Source organism: Nicotiana attenuata, chromosome 7, assembly GCF_001879085.1.
Source record: "Nicotiana attenuata strain UT chromosome 7, NIATTr2, whole genome shotgun sequence".
NCBI lineage: Eukaryota > Viridiplantae > Streptophyta > Magnoliopsida > Solanales > Solanaceae > Nicotiana > Nicotiana attenuata.
In genome coordinates this window covers 80,800,164-80,822,888 of record NC_031995.1, presented here as the reverse complement: position 1 = coordinate 80,822,888, position 22,725 = coordinate 80,800,164, and the positions used below count along the sequence as shown (strand labels likewise).

The 22,725-nt window shown below is 39.0% G+C and overlaps 1 protein-coding gene across 1 annotated transcript; it reads right to left on the bottom strand.

The window, feature by feature from the left end:
- On the bottom strand, nucleotides 18,131–21,558 carry LOC109229366 (receptor-like protein 12). Its single transcript, XM_019394787.1, has one exon. It carries the CDS (start codon nucleotides 21,384–21,386, stop codon nucleotides 18,381–18,383), a length of 3,006 nt encoding a protein of 1,001 aa, XP_019250332.1. The 5' UTR covers nucleotides 21,387–21,558; the 3' UTR covers nucleotides 18,131–18,380.

Here is a 22,725-nt window from a genome sequence, read left to right as displayed (position 1 = left end):
TAAATATTAAGGACAAAGTGTCCTGTCATGTCCTTAACTTCATATGTGAAGTGTAAATGTTAAGACATGGCATCTTTAACTTCATGTGTGCAGTATAAATGGTAATGACATAATGTCCTTAACTTGTATTTGCACCTGTTGTTGTTAAACTTTAGGACCTCATGTCCTTAACTTCATATATGCAGTGTAAATGTTAAGGACATAGTGTCCTTAACTTTATGAGTGTTGTGTAAATATCAAGGACATGATGTCCTTAACTTCATGAATGCTGTATAAATATTAAGGACAAAGTGTCCTGTCAAGTCCTTAACTTCGTATGTGCTGTGTAAATGTTAAGGACATGGCGTCCTTAACTTCATGTGTGTAGTGTAAATGTTAAGGACACCATGTCCTTAATATTTACATAGCACTCATGAAGAAAGGGTAAAAATGTCTTTTCATATTAATTTTAATAGAGTAGTGGCTATTTTTGCTCAACATTAAAAATACTGAATAAAAACTAAATACCATGTTAAAAAGTGGCTATCCCACGCTATTTCTACCCCAAACTACCCCACACTCAAAACTTGTCTCTATCAGGCCCTCTCTCACTAAAAATTAGGATTCTTCAAATATTTTTATAGTTTTGTTCTTTTTGTTTTGCGTTAAATTATGTTCTTCTGCCTTCGCTTACAGTTTAGCTGAGGTCTTCAAAATTCATTCCAATCATTCTTTTTTTTCTTGGTTAAACTCAAATTCGAATTTCTAAGAGACCCTGCTTACCCTAAAATCGGATAACAATTGAATTTATATGCGGTTTAAAGGACACATGATTTAACTTGGTACGAATTGAGAAGAATAAATTAGTATTGAAATCAATTAAAGAATAAAATGCAAACAACACAAATTGAACAGACTTGGCCCTCGAATTTGGTCACCCTTGAACCAAATATGTATCAACTGGTTTAAGAACAGAATAACAAGACAATGATAACTAGAGAATGACAATATATTGCTTTGTATTGCGTGAATATGATGTGTTTACAAATGATCAGACTCCCCTTTATATAGTAGGGGAATCCTATTCTAAGTACAATTCTATATCAGGTAAGATATCCCATGAGGCTAATTAATCGGCCTCTTCTTGTTACGTGCGGATATTTTGACTTTCTGTTATTCGACTCAGTAAGCTTCCCTCGATCTCTATCTTGTTCGATCTCGATCTTGGTCGATCTCGTTCTTAATCGATCTCAGGGCCACGAACCTAACTTTGCATTATGGTTCGATATAGTATGAGGCCGAATATTGGCTTATCGCGTTCCAGTCTCGATCGGTCATACAAAAAGGGCAAGCCCGAATTTGATCGTATACATAGTGCCCTCGTTTCTCGGAAGGAAGATGACGAGAAACGACATGAATTTTTCCAATCCCGTCTCGATATGCCGTGATATAAGCGACGAGCCCGATTATGACATCAGTGACAAGTGGTATTGAAATGTCCCATCGGTTCGGTTATCGAGGCATTAAATGCCTGTCAGTTGCTGGTCGGCCACCATCGAATCTGAACCACCACCAGCAAGTTATAAGTACCGCCACCTTCTTCCACTTAAACTTTACGCTCAGAATTTCCCTCATTGTTGCTTCTCTTCAAAAAATCTTTTTTCTCTCGACTCTTGCTCCCAAGTTTCTTGAATCTCAAGCAAATCGCACATCACCCTAATTCCCTTCTCTTCTACTTTATGATGGAAAAAACTTCTAAACCCGTACCGCAAAATGAGATTGCCTCTTCTTCACGGCCCACCGGCGACGGAGCTACGGCGGAAACTCCCGTTGAGGATTTTGTTCCGGGAGGGTGCCCTACTGTCGCCGATTTTAGGGTTGAAAAAAACTCCTTAGTACCTGGTCGATGTGAACCAGTCTCGAGGTGTATATATATATGCATGATAACTAATGATCTTCTTGACAAAGTTAAAGAGGAGTGCCACTGGGTCGATAAACACGTAGTGGTACCTTCGCCCGAAGAGTCGATCACTACCCATGTGGAGGGTTACCTAAGTGTTTACACTTACCCTTTCACGTTGGGTCCCTTAGACCCCATCAACGTCGCCTTCCGCAAGAGGTATGACGTGACCCTCGGCTAGATCCATCTTTCCTTTTGGGGAATAGTGATTCTCCTCCGATGCTTCGTGAGCAAAATTGAGAGATGTCCTTTCACCCTCGATCACCTTATGCGCCTTTACAGTCCCCGGCTCTATCGAGGAGGACTGATTAAGCTTGCTCGTCGGGCCGTCAAGACCCCGTTCTCGAGCATAGATGAGTCTTGCGACCAAGGTTGGATGGGCCGATTGTCCGAATAAGGACTTCCAACCTGATCCCTGCTGAAGACATGCCGTTTCCGGAGAAATGGAACATGAATCATGAGTAGTACTTTGTCTCTCTAATTTAGATGTTTTACCTCTTATCTTCTTTCTTTATCTGTATTTTTTGATGTTGCAGCTGTGACCCAGGCACCGGAGGTAATCTCCGATCTCAAGCAATGGGTCGAGAGCCTTGTATCGCAGAGACCTTACTCCGAGCGTGCTTGGATGGAATTGTCAAAAGGGTCGATGGGAGGCCCACAATCATGGTAAGCTTCTTTCTTAGAGCGGTTACCATTCGGGATACTTTTTGAGCTTACTCTTCTTTTTGTTTTTCCTTTGCAGGCCTCGGGAAGGATGTGGAAATGAGGGCCCCATCTGAAGAAGAAATCATTTCCCAACCACCTGCTCCGAAGTAGGCCAAAGAGAAGAAGAGAAAAAGGGCTCCGAGTCCCCCGAACTCGGAAAAGCAAAAACTAAAGAAAAAGCAAGCCCGTAAACCCAAGGGGAGCACCATCTCTCTATCTTTGGAGCCAGTCTGTCGGCTAAGGGATGAGTCCAAAGATGAAGAAGAAGAGGAATAAAACCTGGTAGCCTGTGTGCGGGCTGGCGCTTCGATAAAAAAGTCCTTCGTACCGGAGGAAGTTAACGAGGGAGCTTCGGCCGAGGTTCCCGAACCAGAAAGAGTTGAGACCACTCCGTCCCAGGCTGAGATGGTCGAGAGAGAGACCGAGGGCGAGGCTTCCCGAGTGGCGGAAGATGTTCCGAGGGACGAGCTTGGTGTGATCGATATTTTTAGGTCCCTTCAGTTTTCGGACGCCACGATCCGTGAGGCTAATATGTTGGAAGGTTGCCCTTGCGAGGGTCCTCAGAGAATAGTTGATATCCATGGATTCTTGGATAGGGTTGAGTTCGATGATTTGGGAGATGTCACCGGGCTTGGTGACTTATCGGTGCTGAAGAAAACATCATCCCCGGGCGCTACTGGGTCTTTGTCGAGCCCAAAATTAGTGAACCGATTCCCGGCCCCAAGTGTTAACCCCGACCGTAGGTGGAATATAGTGTTTTCTGTACCGGAGGATGCCCAGGTCTTCTCTCCCCCCGTGGGGATTGCCAGCTATCTGAGGTGCCTGGTGACCGAGGAAGACCAAGCTGTGATGAATGCGGTCAACGAGGCCCAACATGCTTTGAATCGGGTAACTTCGAGGGTCATTCCATTATCTCTTTTAAACTTGGAGTCATAGGTAATTCTAACATTTTCTTCCTTGCTAGTAGGCTTCGGTGTTGCATCACGAGGCTTCCCTTCGAATCCGGGAAGAGAGCGAGGCTGAGGTTCGGGACCTCACTGAGAAAATTTCTTTTTCGAAGGCCTATTTTTTTTACAAATTTCGAACGTCTCCGAACCGGTTTAAATTGGCTGTAGCCTTTTATTTCGGGCGTAGCCCCGAGTGGGTATGGCCATGGCCTTTAAAATTCGGGGGTTGCCTAAGAGGTCTTATGCCCCCGACGCNTGTTTCCTTGTCTTGGTATACTTGTCCCACTTTAATAGAACTTTGTGTACTATCTGTTATTATTATACTTTCATATTCCTCTATAACGGAAGATGTTGGCATATCATGTAACTTTAGTATTCCAGACGAACCTGCATCAAAATAAATATAAATATTGTTATCACCAGTTTGTAGAAATTTTGTAGATAATTTGTAGAAAGTTTGAAATTCAGTATTTCATATTAGTTTTTCAAATTTTTTGTACTTTTATTGTAGAATAAATGTAGAAATTTTGTAGATATTACAAAATCCATACTGATATATATATATATATATATATATATATATATATATATATATATATATATATATATATATATATATATATATATATATAATTTAATTGTAGATAAAATGTAGTTAAAGTGTAGTTTATTGACATTGTACCAGAATTTCATTGAAAAAATAACAACACACACCTGCAGTTGTGTTCTCATTGGTGATACTCAATTCCATATTGAAATCCCGAACAGTTATACATAGCGGATATGATCCTAAGTTTTTGTTTTCCTTTTTCGTCTCCATGTATACACGAACACCCATATCGTTCCTAATTTCCATTGGAGGACAATGCTCGTTGACAATGTATTTGATTTCTATAATTTTTTTGGATGTATCAATCATTAATTGCTGTGCTATTGTAGAAATCAATAGACTATAACTCGCATCCTCATTGACTACAATGCCATCAACCTCAAATTCTCTAAATCTCCCATAGCTATCCCAATTCCCATTCAGTTTTAGCATAATTGGTATTTTCGCCATAATTGCTTTTGTTGCAGAAGAATTGTAGAAGATTTTGTCGATTTTGATTTGTAAAATCAGAGAAAATGTTGAAACAGAGTGTATCGCAAAAATAGAGTACGGAAATTTTGTAACGAATCGACGATAGTTATTACTGTGCGTGATTTGCGTTGGGGAAGATCTGGAAAATATTTAATTCCCCTTTTTAGCGCGCGTAAATAAGGAATCATAAAGCTACAATGGTTTCTTATTTAATGCATTGTATATATTATGTAGAAATACTATTAGCATGAAGGGTAATATACAAATTATGAACATATTTGGTAATATTGTTTCCTATATGGTATAGGAAATAAAATTTCCCTTTATAATTCTCACTCGGTTTAGTCCTCTTTATATATTTTGAATACAAAAATTTACCATTTAGTCACATCACAAATAAGAAGGAAGTAATCTCAAACCATCAGCTATCTCTCCTCTTCTCAATTCTATTTTCAAAAAAATTGAAATTTTATACTAGGTGACTGGGGAGGACCAAGCTGTGATGATTGGGTGGGAGCCGCTTGGCTGTTCAACGAGGCCCAACATGCTTTGAATCGGGTAACTTCGAGGGTCATTCCATTATCTCTTTTAAACTTGGAGTCATAGGTAATTCTAACATTTTCTTCCTTGCTTGTAGGCTTCGCTGTTACATCACGAGGCTTTCCTTCGANTACCATTATCTTACTTTAACTTGGAGTCATAGGTAATTCTAACTACTTTTCTTCCTTGCTAGTAGGCTTCGGTGTTGCATACACGAGGCCTTCCCTTACGAAGTACCGGGAAGAGAGCGAGGCTGAGGTTCGGACCTCACTGAGTAAATTTCTTTTTCGAAGGCCTATTTTTTTTACAAATTTCGAACGTCTCCGAACCGGTTTAAATTGGCTGTAGCCTTTTATTTCGGGCGTAGCCCCGAGTGGGTATGGCCATGGCCTTTAAAATTCGGGGGTTGCCTAAGAGGTCTTATGCCCCCGACGCTTAATAGTTCGATCTATTCGAGTTTATTTTTTGGATGGAAATCCCCGAGTGTGGGAGTGATCATCTAAACTCTGGTTATAATCGACCCTTGAGCTCGTTTCCATAACAGATCGAAAGTACGGAATTGTAAAGTAGAAAGTTTTTTCCTAAGACATGAGATAATCGCAAGGAAAAATACTTCTCTTTATTCTTGTGAAAAATGATTACACATGCGTACATGTTTTGTGTCAGGGCTCGAGCAACCTACGTGGGCATGATTTGTTTGACCGTTTGGCCCTTGCAACAAATCTCACCTATCGAGACCCCATAATTATGAAGTAATTTCCTCGCAACAAAGTTGACATCCAAGGGTAATGCCCCCCAGTATTCGAGGTTGATTGTAGAGGAACCTCGAATACTGTTAGTGTTGTCTTTGACACCGATTCGTGATCGACCTTCGATTCTAAGTTAGCACGATCCACTATTGCCTCGTTAAAAACCTTGCCGAAAACCCTATTTGGGACAAAAAACGGTTCAAGGGAAAAAGAGTGCAACGCGTGCTTTCAGACCTAAAGGCTTCATGTCGTTCCTTGCCGATAACCTACAAGTGTTAGTCAAAAAATAGAAAGAATTGAAATGGGGTCGTACCTTAGTAGTAATATCGTTTAAGATGAGTTACGTTCCAATTGTTCGGTAGTTATTCTCCACCCATCATTCCAAGCTTATAGGACCCTTTCCCTGTGATCTCGAGAATCTGGTACGACCCTTCCCAGTTCGGACCCAATTTCCCTTCGTTTGGGTTTCAGGTGTTTAATGTGACCTTCCTCAGTTTTAGGTCCCCGATATTAAAATATCGAAGGTTGGCCCTTCGATTGTAATACCTTTCAATCCATTGCTTTTGGGCAACTAATCGAACAAAGGCAACTTCACGTTGTTCGTCTAATAGCTCTAGGCTTGTATTCATGGCCTCGTCATTCGATTCTCTCGTTGCATATCGAAATCTGATGCTCGGCTCCCCGACTTCGATCGATATTAAAGCTTCGGCGCCATAAACCAATGAGAACGAGGTGGCCCCGATACTGGACTTTGAAGTTGTGCGATACGACCAAAGAACTTTGGGTAGGATCCCTCTCTATTTCCCCTTGGCGTCGGTCAACCTTTTCTTGAGGTTTTGGATTATGGTCTTGTTGGTCGATTCAGCTTTCCCATTCCCACTAGGGTAATAAGGTGTTGATAAGATCCTTTTGATCTTTTGGTCTTCGAGAAATTTGGTCACCTTATAGCCGATAAACTATTTTTCGTTGTCACATGCAATTTTGGACAGTATTCCGAATCGACATATGATGTTGTCCCAAATGAAGTCGATGACTTCCTTCTCCCTGATCTTATGGCAGGACTGTGCTTCAACCCACTTAGAGAAATAGTCAGTCATAAACAAAACAAATTGAGCTTTACCTGGTGCCGATGGAAGAGGGCCGACGATGTCCATCCCCCACCTCATAAACGACCACGGTGATAAAACCGAATGCAGCAACTCCTCGGGTTGATGAATCATCGGAGCATGTCATTGACATTTATCACATTTTTTCACAAACTCCTTCGCATCTTTTTCCATATCGATCCAATAATAGGCGGCTCTGATTACCTTTTGAACCAATGATTCAATGCCTGAGTGGTTCCCGCATGTGCCTTCATGGACTTCCCTCAAAACGTATTCGGTATCTCCCGGTCCTAGACCTATTGCTAGCGGATCGTGGAACGTCCTCCTGAGTAAGGTTCCATCTTCGCACAAGCTAAATTGGGCTGCCTTTGTGCGCAGGGCTCTCAATTCCTTTGGATTTGAGGGAAGTTTTCCGGTCTTCAAATACTCTATGTATTTATTTCTCCTATGCCAAGTCAAGCTTGCGGGTTTTATTTCAGCGTGACCTTCTTCTACTACCGACCTCATAAGCTGTACGACTGCCCCTAAGTTGAGCTCGTCGTCCTCGACCGATGATCCCTAGTTTGCGAGGGCATCGATCTCACTATTTTGATCTCAAGGCACGTGCTGCAAAGTCCACTCTTTGAACCGATGCAATGTTACTTATAGCTTGTCTAGGTATCTTTGCATTTGCTGATCTCTTGCTTCGAACGTTCCGTTAAGTTGGTTTACTACAAGGAGGGAGTCACACTTAGCTTCTATCACCTCCGCCCCCAAGCCTTTGGCTAGTTCGAGTCCTGCAATTATGGCCTCATATTCGGCCTCGTTGTTAGTCAATTTTATAGTTCTAATTATATTGCCTGTGGATGGCTTAGTACGATGCCAAGTTCGGACCCTTTTACATTCGAGGCACCATCCGCAAAGAGGGTTTAGATTCCCGAAGATGTTCCTGAGTTTATCAACAACTCTCTTTTGACTTCGGGTATTAGGTCCGGTGTAAAGTCGGCCAAGAAATCTGCCAAAGTTGAGATTTGATGGCTGTTCGGGGTTGATATTCGATACCGTACCCGCTGATTTCTATGGCCCATTTGGCTAGCCGTCCCGAGAGTTTGGGTTTATGCATTATGTTTCGTAAAGGGTAGGTTGTCACAACACATAATAGGATGGCACTGAAAATAGAGTTTTAGTTTCCTAGAGGCACTTAACAAGGCGGGTGCTAATTTTTCTAGGTGAGGGTATCTAGTTTCGGCCTCACCTAAGGTCCTACTGACATAATAAATTGGAAATTGCATACCTTGTTCTTCTCGGACTAGGACTCCACTTACCGCTATTTCCGATACCGCTAGGTACAAGTACAGCCGTTCATCCGCCCTCAGCGTGTGAACCAATGGTGGGCTCGACAAGTATCACTTAAGTTCCTCTAAAGCTCGTTGACATTCTGGGGTCCATGTGAAGTTGTTTTTCTTTTTCAGCAGCGAGAAAAATCGATGACTTTTATCGGACGACCTCGAGATGAATCGCCCCAGGGCTGCAATGCGCCCGGTTAGCCTTTGTACACCCTTCACCTTATCCACTACCGTGATACCTCGATAGCTTTGATCTTATAGGAGTTGATCTCGATCCCTCGATTGGATCCATGAATCCGAGAAACTTGCCGGACCGACACCGAATGCACATTTTTTTGGATTCAGCTTTATGTTGTACCTCTTCAATGTACTGAAGGTTTCCTGCAAATGCTTTAAATGGTCCTCTGCTCGCAAGGACTTAACTAGCATATTGTCAATATAAACTTCCATGGTTTTTCCTATTTGTTCTTCGGACATTCGGTTTACTAGTCGTTGGTAAGTGGCACCAACATTTTTTAATCCGAATGGCATTACATTATAGCAGTATGTGCCATATTTAGTGATGAAAGAGGTTTTTTCTTGGTTGCCCAGGCTCTCCGTATTTGGCTGTACCCGGAATAGGCATCGAGAAAACTTAGAGTCTCGTGGGTGGCCGTGGTGTCGATCATGCGATCGATGTTAGGCAAAGGGAAAGAATCTTTGGGGCATTCTTTATTTAGGTCTTTATAATCTACACACATTCTAAGATTGTTCCCTTTCCTAGGAACCCCGACTACGTTTTCTAACCATTCCGGATATTTGACCTCCCGGATGGATCCTATTTTAAGGAGCTTAGTTACCTCGTCCTTGATAAAGGCATGTTTGATCTCGGGCTGAGGTCTCCTTTTTTGTTTTACCGGGCGGAACTTCGGGTCCAAGATCAGTTTGTGAGTAGTAATCTCCAGTGGGATCCTTGTCATATCGAAATGGGACCAAGAAAAACAATCCATATTAGCTATAAGAAATTGAATGAGTTTTCTCTTGAGCTCGGGAGATAACCCCGTGCCCAGGTATACCTTCCAATCAGGTAGATGTTCGATTAGCAAGACCTGATCCAGTTCTTTGACCGTTGACTTGGTAGAGTCGGAATCATCGGGGGCGATAAAAGATTGAAGAACCCCGAAGTCATTATTTTCGTCAATCCCTTGCTTGTCCGATTGGGTCGAAGCTGGCATCGATGATTGCTATTTGGCTTCCTATTTCGCTTTCGAACTTGAGTCCTTTGTTGATGAGAGTGTTGATATCGGAATTACTTCATCGACGACAAACATCTCCTTCGCGGCGGGTTGTTCCCCGTAAACCGTCTTTATCCCCTTCGGTGTTGGGAATTTTAATACCCGGTGAAGGGTCGAAGGTACGACCCTCATGTTGTGGATCCATGGTCTCCCAAACAGGGCATTGTATCTCATGTCCCCATAGATCTTGGTTTCCTGGATGGTACCGGCAACGTTTACTGGCAATGTTATTTCTCCCTTAGTAGTTTCGCAAGCCATGTTGATTCCATTCAGCACTCGAGCCACATGTACGATCTGGCCTTGCAGGCCGAGTTATTCTACGAACCTCGACCGAATGATGTTGGTCGAGCTACCTGGATCAATTAGCGCACGTTTAACTCTAGTTTTATTCATAAATATAGAGATTACCAGTGCATAATTATGAGGTTGCATGATTCCTTCTGTGTCCTCGTTGTTGAAAGATAGATTCCCTTCTAGTAAGTAATCCCGAGTTCATTTTTCTCTCGTGATTGATACTTTGGTGCGTTTCATCATCAGACCTTGAGGAACATAGACCCCTTCGATGATCATATGGATGAAGTGCTGGGGTCCATCTTGTCCGTCTTGTTTGTTGGAATCCATGTTTCTGAAGTGATTCTTAGCTCGGTCACTCAGAAATTCTCGAAGATGACCGTCGTTGAACAAACAGGCTACTTCTTCCCTCAATTGTTGACAATCCTCCGTCTTGTGGCCATATGTGCCATGATATTTGCATATTTGGTTGGGATCCCTTTGTGCTGGATCATTTTACAAAGGTCGATGCCACTTGGTATCTTTGATGCGTCCAATGGCCGATACGATGGCAGCTGCGTCCACATTAAAGTTGTATCGACAATCGCAGTGCTTCTTTGGGACCGATAGATCTATCGAAGCCGTTTTTACTCATGAGTCCCCGTGAACTTTGACCTCGATCATTTCTCCTCTTATTCTGTGCAGAATTTTTCCCAGATTCATTGCCTCTACGGTTATCCATTATAAGGCTGATATCGATCCCTGTTCGACCTCGATTCTCGGTCTATATCCCTCTTGATTCTTCGACAGGTCTGATAGGATAAACGGACCCCGAAGGAGCCCCAAGTTGGTCGTCCTCAACCCTGATCTTTGACTGATACCGATTATACACATCGGCCCAAGTAACGCTCGGATATTCTATCAAGTTCTGCTTCAATTGTTGTGAAGCCACCGAGCTTCGAATGTTGAGCCCTTGAGTGAAAGCTTGAACAGTCCAATTATCAGCGACCGACGGCAAGTCCATCCATTCCATTTGGAATCGAGATACGAATTCTCTAAGCATCTCATTGTCCTTCTGCCTTACCTTGAAAAGGTCTAACTTCCTAGTTGCGACCTTAATAGCCCCGGCGTGTGCCTTTACGAAAGAATCTGCAAGCATAGCAAACGAGTCAATAGAATTAGGTGGTAAATTATGATACCATATCATAGCACCCTTTGATGGAGTCTCCCCAAATTTCTTCAGCAAGACGGATTCGATCTCGTTATCTTCCAAGTCATTTCCTTTGATAACACACGTGTAGGAGGTGACGTGTTCGTTTGGATCAATCGTCCCATTATACTTAGCAATCTCGGGCATACAGAACTTCTTGGGGATTGGTTTCGGAGCTGCACTCGGGGGAAAAGTTTTTGTACGAACTTTTTGGAATCTAATCCTTTCAATATTGGTGGTGCCCCCGGGATTTGGTCGACCATAGAGTTATAGGTTTCCACCTTCTTGTCGTTTTCCTCGATCTTCTTTTCCCCTGTCTCGATTGTCAATTCTTCGAGCATCTTTGTGATAGCAGGATTGGACTCCGATTCCTTCTCGTTCGATTTCCTCGAAACCGATTCGACCCTGTATACGATTTCCTGGGATGGCTCGAGTTCGACCCTACTTGATGTATGGTTCTGGTTTTGGAGCTGGGCTATTGTTGCCTGTTGAGCTTGTAACATTTCGAAGATCACCCGCAGGCTGATCCCGCCATCTTTACCGCCACGTGCGCTCTGAGTAGCTGATCGAGCATCCCCGTGGACGCTGCTTTCGGGATCGACGGCCAAATTTTCATTGATGGCTACATACGAACTGATGTTGATTGGATCTACAGCCGGAATTCCATCTAAGCCAACAAGGGGTACAACGTTTCTTGGTGCAATGTTCTCATTTTCGCCGTGGTGGCCGATATCATTGTCATTGTGTTGAGGTGCTGACTGAGAGTTTGACATTTTTTAATCCTGTAATCAAAGATACTTCAAAGAACAAGTGTAAAATAGTGTGTTTTGCGAAAGTTTGTACCAAGTAATCACTACTATCCTTAGCCCCACGGTGGACGACAAACTGTTTACCCTAAAACTATTTAAAGGACACATGATATAACTTGGTGCGAATTGAGAAAAATAAATTTGTATTGAAATAGACAATTAAAGAATAAATGCAAACCACACAAATTGAACAGCCTTGGCCCTCGAGTTCTGTCACCCTTGAACCAAATATGTATCAACTGGTTTAAAAACATAACAAGACAATGATATCTAGAAAATGCCAGTATATTGCTTTGTAATTCGTGAATATGATGTGTTTACAAATGATTAGACTCCACTTTATATAGTAGGGGAGTCCTATTCTAAGTACAATTCTATATCAGGTAAAAAATCCCATGATTGGCTAATAATCGGCCTCTTCTTGATACGTGACGGGATTCGTACCGTGATCCTCGCCCGGTTGCGGATATTTCGACTTTCTGCTATTTGACTCAGTAAGATTCCCTCGATCTCTATCTTGTTCGGTCTCGATCTTGGTCGATCTCGTTCTTAATCGGTCTTAGGGCCACAAACCTAACTTTGCATCATGGTTCGATATAGTATGAGGCTGAACTTTGGCTTATCACGTTCCAGTCTCGATCAGTCATATAAAAAGGGCAAGACCGAATTTGACCGTATACAGACCCAACAGCTTATGGTGTTCGAATCCTCTCCAAACGAAATCAATATCAGTACAAGCTTCACAAGGTATTTCCCACAAGAAATTCGAACACCCAATTGATTTGAGTCACAATTTCGATGAATTTTCATATTTGAGAGCTTCGACTCGTCTATCGCGTTATACAGATTCACTTATAATTCTAGATTTCAAAGTGTCTTCAACAAATCGCTTATCAGATTCAGAACTAACAAACCTTCTCAGAAAATGCAAACTCAGATTCGAAGTTCTAAGTTTGGCAAGGTGACTTAGTTCTACACCCCAAATCACTGGCGGAATAAGCGAACACATCTTCCAAATCCGAGTTTCAAGAGGAAGAGATAACAGATCATTTTTTAGTTAGACACTAGATTTATCAATGAAGAACAATAGGGCCAATATTGATTCAAAGTAAAACGGTAGTGTCTAGATGGCCAGATAGTATAACAAATGATATTTTTAAACATTTTACGATAGTAAAGGAGTATTTTCAACTCTTTTCCATTTTTTTAAACGTATTACTCCCTTTGTTTCAGTTTATATGATACACTTTCCTTATTAATCCGTTCCAAAAGAATGACATATTTCTATAATTAAAAATAATTCAACTTTAAACTCTTCATTTTACCCATTTTATCCTTAATGGGAAATTTTTATAACCATACAAATGACAGTGCCCCATAAAACTTTTACCCCTTAAGTTTTTAAGACTACAAAATTTGTAAAGTCTTTTTTTATTTTTAACTCTGCACAGACTGCTACCCCATCTAAATTGAAAAGAAGGGGGTAATTTTTATTATTTTGGTGACAATCTAAAATACCATAATCTCTCGTGTACCGAGAGGCGAGAGCATATAAAAAAGTTTTAACAGCATGAGACTTAACCAAACAACCAACAAAACATGCAACAAACTATCAAACCCCCAGAAAATACATTAACCCATTCTTACACACTCCAATCAAAGTCACAATTCAAAATGAATTTCTATTGCCTTCAGTTGTCTTACTCTGAATGAAGCCATCTCCCACCCACCTATCCAATTGAGCGAGTCCTCTAGCCAGCCTTGGGAGCCTGTCATAGCTTGTGTAGGTGATATGTTGTTTATGATTGTGGCTAATTGAGGGTTTAAGTTAGATAGACTCCTCTAGCTTTTGCATCTGTTGTTTATGATTGTGACTCAAAAATGGGTAAATGACGGGTCAGAACTTAGAAATATGATCAGTTAGCTTCTGGTGCCAATTTTTTGTGGTTTCTGATCGATTTGTTGTGATATGATATCGAACTTGAGCAGTTACGGAGAGAATGAATAGCAGAGAGAATGAAGGCGCTTTTGCAGGAGCAATGCCAATAAGGTAATTTCTCACTCCCATTAACAAAAATCAAAACCAGTCTTTAATTCCTTTCTAAATTTCGATCATGATGCCTTGAGATTTTAAAAGTAAACTATCTTTACTTAAAATATCATAATTCACAAATGATTTTATGTTCATTATTGCGTACAGAGTATTAGTATGTTGTCAAACTATTCAGTTGATGTTTATACAATATGTAGTAAATTTTAGAGCCCGTTTGGCTTAGCTGATTTAGAGTAGATGATAAGCATTAAGTGCTGAAACTGATTTAAAAAATAAGCAGTTACGTGTTTGGATAAAAGTCCTGAAATTAATAATACGCAGCTGAAGAACTGGGTATACGAAGAGTTTTGTTTTAAAATGAAGTATTTTAGGGATAGAATAGTAAATATTTTGGTCAAACCTGAAGTGCTTATAAGCTTAAATTTGATAAGTTGGGGGAGACCAACTTATGGATTTTGGTTTATTTTTAGCTTATAAGCACTTAACTTATAAGCACTTTTAATTTTACCAAACGCGTAGATAAGCCAAAAAGTGCTTATAAGTCAGTTTGACCAACTTATAAGCTTAGCCAAACACCCTCTTAGTCTGGTAGAAAATATGAATAGACTATACTATAAGTGGGGATAACCAGGCAGCTCATGGTCAACATGTCTGCCTGGCATAGGGACATTTTTGAAATTTCATAGTTTATATGTTTTCAAGATATTGTACTTGCTTGCTTTATTACTTGTACACAATTAATAAGTTTGTTGGAAGTGTGGGATCCACATCAACTTTCCATGTCACTTACTGTTACTGCAGCATTTTAAATTGCCACTTATTGTTCAAGTGGGCCCTCTTCGGCAGTTTCAATGTAACACTTAGGGGTGTATGGTTTGAATATGGCTTATGCCGGGATAAGTTATACTGGTATAAATTATGTTAGGAATAATTATACTGGGATTTTTTTTATTCATTATTTGGTATGTTGTGTTAGTTTTAATCCTGGAATAACTTATACCTGGTTTGCCAACCAAACGAAGTATTAAGGTGGTATTAAATTTTTTTACCAGCACTATAGCTTCTTATACCTCGTACCAAACAACTCCTTAGTAGTCTAGCTCTCTGTTTGTTTATGGATTGGTATTGTATCTTTTTATCTTCCACATCTAATATTTCGTACAGAAAACTTATTCCTTTACAAGATATTCAAAAATACAAAATACAAAAAAAAGAATTGACCAAATATAATGCTTGATTGTTCTACGCGAGTACATCTTCACCTTTTAGATTAAAGAACTAGACTTCTGTTGATGGATTTATCTTCTCTTTTAAGTATTTATTAATTGGACAACAAAAAGAAAATCAAGATGGTAAGTTCAAAACTTAAAGTTTAAGAAAATATGGTAGGAGTAAAATATTTTGAATATCCCAAGAAAAGACTAGAAATATGCAAAAAGAAAAATTCATGGGCTAATAAGTGGTAGTACTTTATATGCTATTAATCTCATAAATTTCACACACATTGATTGTATTAACTTAAATTGTATAGCTAATATTTGTACAAGTAATTAGTTGGATAATTAGTTGGACATATATACTCTCAAAAGTTCTCATTTTAAACGTAAATTTCTTCCCATTGTGCAAATTTTAAGAGTTCTCTTTCCTATAAAGTAGACGTAGTAGTATGAAATTTCATAATTAATAATTGAAGCTAAAATCATCTAACTTTAGTATATGCATCTCTATAATCTTATAAAAACAATTAAAATCTTTCTTTGAGTAAATAATTTTTCTGAGTAAAATAGAGTTTAATTTGACGTAAAACCGAAAAACAAGAGACCTCCTCTTCTATAATGTTATTTTCCTTTATTTCACATGTAAATAGTTTTAATTAGGTTATATCTCCCTAAAAAATAAATTTCATTTTAGCTAAATATATTTGACCAAAATAAATGTTGCTTTGAGAAATTAAAAGTCATGTTTTTCCAAACCTACAGAGTATGATGAGTAATTTGACTATGGTATAAAGCATAAATTAATCAAAATAATCTTATAATAAATGTTTTATATGATTTCCTTAATGAGTATACAAAAAATTTAAAACAACATTTATTTTAGATATGAGGTAATACTAAATGTGAACCTCATTGTAGTTGCATTAGATAACTTGACATTGCAACAAAAGAAGATTGTTAATACTTGTAAGTTAGACAAAAATTTTGTAACTCCTGCTACTTCGCACAACATGATCATGAGACTAGCTCCTTTTAAATTGTAATTTTCAAGTAATACCTGGGACCAAAAAAGTTACTCCCTCTGTTCCAGTTTATGTGAACCTATTTCCTTTTTGGTCCGTTCCAAAAAGAATGACCCATTTCTAAATTTGGTAACAATTTAGCTTAAACTTACAATTTACCCTTAATCAGAAGCTTTTATAACTACACAAATAATCTGGGCCCCTTTTTGACTTGTTTAGGACCACAAATTCTAAAAGTCTTCATTTTTTCTTAAACTCCGTGCCCAGTCAAACAGGTTCACATAAATTGGAACGGAGGGAGTATATTTTTTTAATGACTTTAGGTGTTTTAAGAATAACTTTAGTATCTTTTGGAAATGAACTCGATCTAACGGGTGATTTTTAAAAATAGCCAGATTTACAACTGGTCGTTCAAAAATAGCCCAATTTTAAAAGTAATCGAAATTTAGCCACTTTTTATGTAAAGATAAATCTGAGCCAAAACACTGTTCAAAACCCGGAAAATACTCCAGCATACTATGCTGGAACTCCAGCATAATATGATGGAGTTCCAGCATAAATACACTAGAACTCCAGCATAATATACTGGAGTTCCAGCAAGTATAATGGTCCAGTATAATATACTGGAGTTTGGAGCACCAGTGCTCCAGTCTCCAGTATATTATACTGGAGCCAGCAAAGTATACTGGTCCAGCATAATATGCTGGAGTTCATACACAAGTGCACCGAACTCCAGTATATTATGCTGGACCGGTCTCTATTGCAGCAAAACGGTGGCTATTTTTCATTGACTTGGTTAACGCTAACTATTTTTGATTGACCAGTCCGAAAACTGGCTATACCGTGAAATTTTGGCCGACCTAACTCTAGCATACACATGTTTAGGACACTAATATTTAGATAATAGTTTTGTTGGCATGGGCCATCCCTTACTAGTGAATAGATAATATGGATATTCCTATCATCTGTCACTCGACCCGTTTTGACTCGTATTTAGTATGGGCGTGTTGGCCTTACTAGTGAATAGATAATATGGATATTTCCTATAATATACTGTCATTGAAGGGAAAAACTTGGATTCGCTTAATGAAGCCGAGAATTATTGTTTACGTTGTTGAAATTGATTCATTTTCTAGCTAATCATTCTCTAATTGGATTTAAAGAGAAAAGCTGAGTTTATTTAACTTGCATTTACTTCAAGTACTGCTATGGTTAACAAACACCCTAAACTCAGTGAAGCAAATGGCTAGCCAATCATTCTACAACTGCGGGTATAGCTCTCCTAACTTTTTTCTTCAGCCTCCCTCTTGTAATCGACTCTTTCAAGGAATAAAGAATTGATGACACCACCTGCCCCCAAAATGCGCAATGTTAAAGATTTTTTATGTCAAACCAAATAGAAAGTTCATTCAAGGAAAATAACAGGCCAACGTGTCTTTGCATGAGTACAGACTACTTAGCCATTAGCTTTATCATGCATATCAATATGAGCTGTGCAACTTAAGTCATAATACAGTTAAAACCAATTGCTTTGATGACTAAAATTTTTATAAAATATTCTCTAATCAACTCTTTATTGGCAATGCTACATTTATGATTATGTACATATTTGTTTACCAAGGTTGTGATAGTGTTTTCTCCGTGTAATGGTGCTTATAGAAATTCAATACCATATTCGTATTGGTACTAGGATACCTGTAAGAGTTGATGAAACATAGTCTCCACAGACAAAATTGGGTATGTAATACTGTTACGAGGATTCATTTCTCATGAACGTCACAATGTTGAAGAGAACAAAAGGGTGACTTGGAAGCTCAGAGAATGAAGTGTTTGTGCTTTTAAATATGAAATCAATTCAAATATTGTACTAACTGAATAGGAAAGACTAAAAAATGCATGCATAGCATTCAAGAGAGAATTGGGACATGACTCTTTTAATTAATCAGTGTAAATGGATGGTGTATGTATTAAGGGAAACATTGGCACCTTAGAGTCTAAATGAAATGCCACTTCCATGGTTATGCATATTGATCTTGCCTTTGCTTATTCTGCAGTTTATTTACAACAAAGCAATCAAAGCAAGGCTTAAGCAGCAACATAGTTAAATAAACTCCTCATTTATTGGTTTAAGGATCACATTGTTGAAAACCAAAGCAAGCATTTCTCCATACGTATGTCAAACCATATCTTCACCGGCTCGTAAAACCACAGCAGTGCAACAGTATTTGCTGCCCCTACTGCGTATCCTACAGCTGCAAAAATGAACTTCCAGTCAAAATCTGAGTCTTCTAGAGAAATTGGTGGCAGTATCACCTCTGAGTCATTGCTTTTGCAATTTTTGAGAGGGAGCCCGCATAGACCATCGTTTCCTTCAAAGGAAGCTGCTGAGAATGTGAGAAATTGATTGATCGAGGGGATCCTGCCAAACAATTTGTTGAACGATAAGTTCAGAAATGCTAGGAATGTGATATGTGCAAGCTCTACAGGGATTTCTCCAGATAGCTGGTTTGATGACAGGTCTAGTGATCCAAGCATTTGTAGCTTCCCAATTGATTTTGGAATTGGTTCCTCAAGGGTATTGTGTGACAGGTTCAGAACATAAAGGGCACTAAGATTCCCGACCATATCTGGGATCACTCCTTGAAATCTATTAGAAGAGAAATCAATAGATGTGTAGACTCTGAGAATTTTCACAAGCTTCATCTCCATCCCTTTGTTGGTTATTGTCACTGTGTCCTGATAGTATAGGTTGTTTAATTGGAGGAACTTGAACTGGATGTGATTGAGTCCTGACTCGATGTAATCATCTTGAACCATCATTCCTTTCCAATTTGATAAGCATTCTGCAGTCAATTCACCAGTAAATTTGTTGGAAGCTATATCTATGATCTGGATTTTTTTCCAGCAATGACTGGTCACATCGCACTGAAAATCTCCATAAAATCCATTAGAGCGCAAGACTAGGACTCTAAGACTGGATGAGTTCTTCATCATCGAGGGGAAACTATCAACAAGTCTGTTATTTCCGACATTCAGGACCTCCAACAAGTCACAGTTGATCAGCGACTTTGGCAGCCTCCCTTGTAACTTATTCTCACTCAGGTCTAAAGTTTGTAGAGAGCTACCAATTGGAAATGCATCTGGTATAACACCATGGAGTTTATTGTTCCCTAGATTCAGCACTCCAAGATTTGTAACATTTTCCAGTAGACATGGTGGTATTGCGCCACTCAAGGCATTGTTGGAGAAATCAAGAACTTGAAGGTAGCTGGCATTGCATATGGATTCAGGAATTATTCCAGTGAGCCTATTATTTGCTAGTGAGAAAAACCCAAGACAAAGTGCATTTCCAATATGGAGTGGGATGGAACTGCTGAAATTATTTTTCGAGTAGTCCACATATATAGCAAAAGAAGGTGGAATTGGTAGGTCACCCTTTAGCCGGTTGGAGTGCAAGTCAAGGACTACAAGATTGCTAGAAACATTGTAAGGCTGTTCCAAGTACTCCAGTTGATTGCAGGAAAGATTCAGGTGAGACAGTGCTCCATCACCAATTTCCCAAATCCAATTTGGTATTGGCCCCTGAATTTGGTTGTCTGAAAGGTCTAATTGTCCCAAACTTCGCAAATTTTTAAGCTCAGGAAACTTTTGCAACCGACAACAAGCTAGATTCAATATGCTCAACTGGGGAAAAGTGAACGAGGTCAAATTGCTGCTACTTGTATCAATGGTCAAGTTATTGTAAGAAAGCTCAAGTCTTGAAAGGTTACTGAGCCTCCCAATCAGATCAAGTGACATTCTCCCACTAAACAAGTTGGACGAAAGGGAGAGTACCTTAAGCCTCTCAACTCCAAATATGGAATTGGGAATCGATCCATTCAGATGGTTGTTGCTCAAATCAATAGTATCCAGCAGAGAGGAGGATGCATTGCGAAATTCTTTGACTTGGCCAACAAATTGATTGCCGTTAAGAAAAAGCTGCTGCAAGGAGGGGAGCTCAAAGATATATGCAGGAAGGATCCCGTTGAGCAAGTTGTTCCCTATGTTTATGTAGACAAGCTCTGAGAGTCCTTCAAAATGATCTGAAGACAAGTGACCAGTTAGACCATTATGAGAAAGGTCTAAGTAGCTGAGTTTCTTGGACCGTTGGAAATATGGGATAGAACCAGTGAAATTGTTGGAGGAGAAATCTAAATAAACAAGATTGGTAAGGTTCGCTATTGTGGAAGGAATTCTTCCACTAAGCAACTTATTATTTGACAAGGCCAAAGTCTCTAGAGCTTGTATCTGAAAGATCTTTTCAGGAAATACTCCCTGCAGATTACAAGAACCGAGGGTCAATGTAGTCAAGTTTGTGAAATTGGCAAAATATTCAGGAACTGTGGTAGAGAGATTATTCTGGTCAAGACGGATGACAGAAAGAAATTGAAGCTTGGAAAGGGATTCATCAATGGGGCCTGAAATTCGGCAAGCACGCAAGCTCAAGTTTGTTAAGTTAGGCAAATATGAAGATAAAGATTGACACCACTCGCTCGCCTGAGCTGAAAGATCAACACCATCAAGGTAAAGTTCTCTAACCTCTGTTAAGTTCTCAATGAAATGTCTCAAATTGGGATTCTCAAGTTTTAGTGGCTGGATTCCAACGGCAAGAGAGTAAAGAGTAGTGAGATCAAGAGTAACTAGCCTGCTTAATCTTGATAACGTCATAGGAATTTGCCCAACAAAACCAGCATCCGATAAATTCAGGTACTTCAAGTTCGTTAAGTTGTCTATACCAACTGGTATACCAACATTGAACCTGTTGTAAGCCAAATTTAGCTTCTCAAGATACAGAAGACTGAAAAGAGCACTTGAATTCTCAATTCCACCAGAAATTGCCTCATTATCCAATTCCAAGTTAATCACATGACCAGAGCTATCACACGTCACCCCATCCCATTTGCAACAGTCACTTGTGTTCTTGTTCCAACGTGCCAATTTGTTTGACAAACTAGAGTCATATTGTAGGCTGCCCTTCAACTGCAGCAACAATGATTTTTGATCATCAAGACATTGAGAGGAAACCAACAAAATCTCATTACCTGATAAGATTTGCCAAAAGGGTATCAAGAAAAGCCATTGAAAGTGTATAATTCTCATTGCATATGACTTTTATAGACTCCCATAAGACTGAAAAATGAAGTCGTGATAGAATTATAACCCATCAAACTTCTTCTTTTCCACTTCGTAAGTTCACTCTTATTCACGTTCTGACTAAAGTAATTGCAAGAAATGGTCAAAAGGAAAATAGGAGAACTGCAGGTTGTTTAATTTGTACAGATTGTATTGTTTTTCTTTTCCACGCGTTCTTATGTCGGCTTATTTCTTTAATATTCTTTGGATGACTTTGACGCTACTGGTATCAAAACTTGACCTTTTGCATTTGTTTGAATTTATGATTGGGCTGTATGTTTCAATAACTGCTTACTAGCATATGATGCTTACACCAAATTAATATGCAAGTTGTGTGTTTTGATCACAAATTTTTATCTTTTAATTACGATTAATTAATATATATAATTATATTTTTAAATAATAAAGTTACAATGCTTGGTATAATTTAAACATCGAGTATGACTAAGCATTTAGCGACCAATTTCTACGCTGGGAGTGGGGTTGGCTATTTACCATTGTATTCTCTCACATGCATTTTCATTGACCCCTCTCTCTCTTTTAAAATGGACATAGGTGAAATTTCCATGCACCTCTTTTTCTTCCTTTTCTTCTTTCGTCCTCTTAATCTATTTTTTCTTTTGCTTCGGCTTTTTTGCTATTTTACTGTTATTATTGTGTGTTGCTATTACTTCTTTTTTCATCTTTCTTTGAACCGAACGTCTATTGGAAACAACCTCTCTACCTTCTCAAGGTAAGGGTAAGATCTGCGTACACATTACGTTTATACCAAACCCCATTTGTGTTTTATACCAGGTTTGTTGTTGTTATTATTGTTGCCTCTTAATCTCTCTTTTACTTATATATCAACAACCCAAAGTAAACTAGGATAGCCTAATAGTCTTAAGGCTTGTATGATTTTTGGGATTATGAAAATACTTCCGAAATGAAATTCATTGTTATTTTAATTTTTGTTTGGATGCATTTTATTTTCGATGTAAATAACACCGATATAATTTAGTACCAAATTCAATATGGGATAACAATCCAAAAAATAGTTATTCCTAGATAAAACAAGTAAGTTGTCACCCTTCTGCCATTTAAAATTAGAAATTAAAGTTTATCCAATTTATTCCGTTTAAAATTGAGGATATGTTTAGATTATACGTTGTACTTGTATATCTCATTTTGTAATGCAAGAACAAAACAAATCATAAATACTAAAATTTCCAGAGATTATTAATTTCAATAATATAATTTCGGCACTATAATCTCAATATTATTTTATCCGCAAACCAAATGATCCCTTACTGTTGGATTTGAAATT

Excerpts from the sequence above, each read along its gene's own strand:
- LOC109229366 (XM_019394787.1), bottom strand. The coding sequence starts at position 21,386 with ATGAGAATTATACACTTTCAATGGCTTTTCTTGATACCCTTTTGGCAA.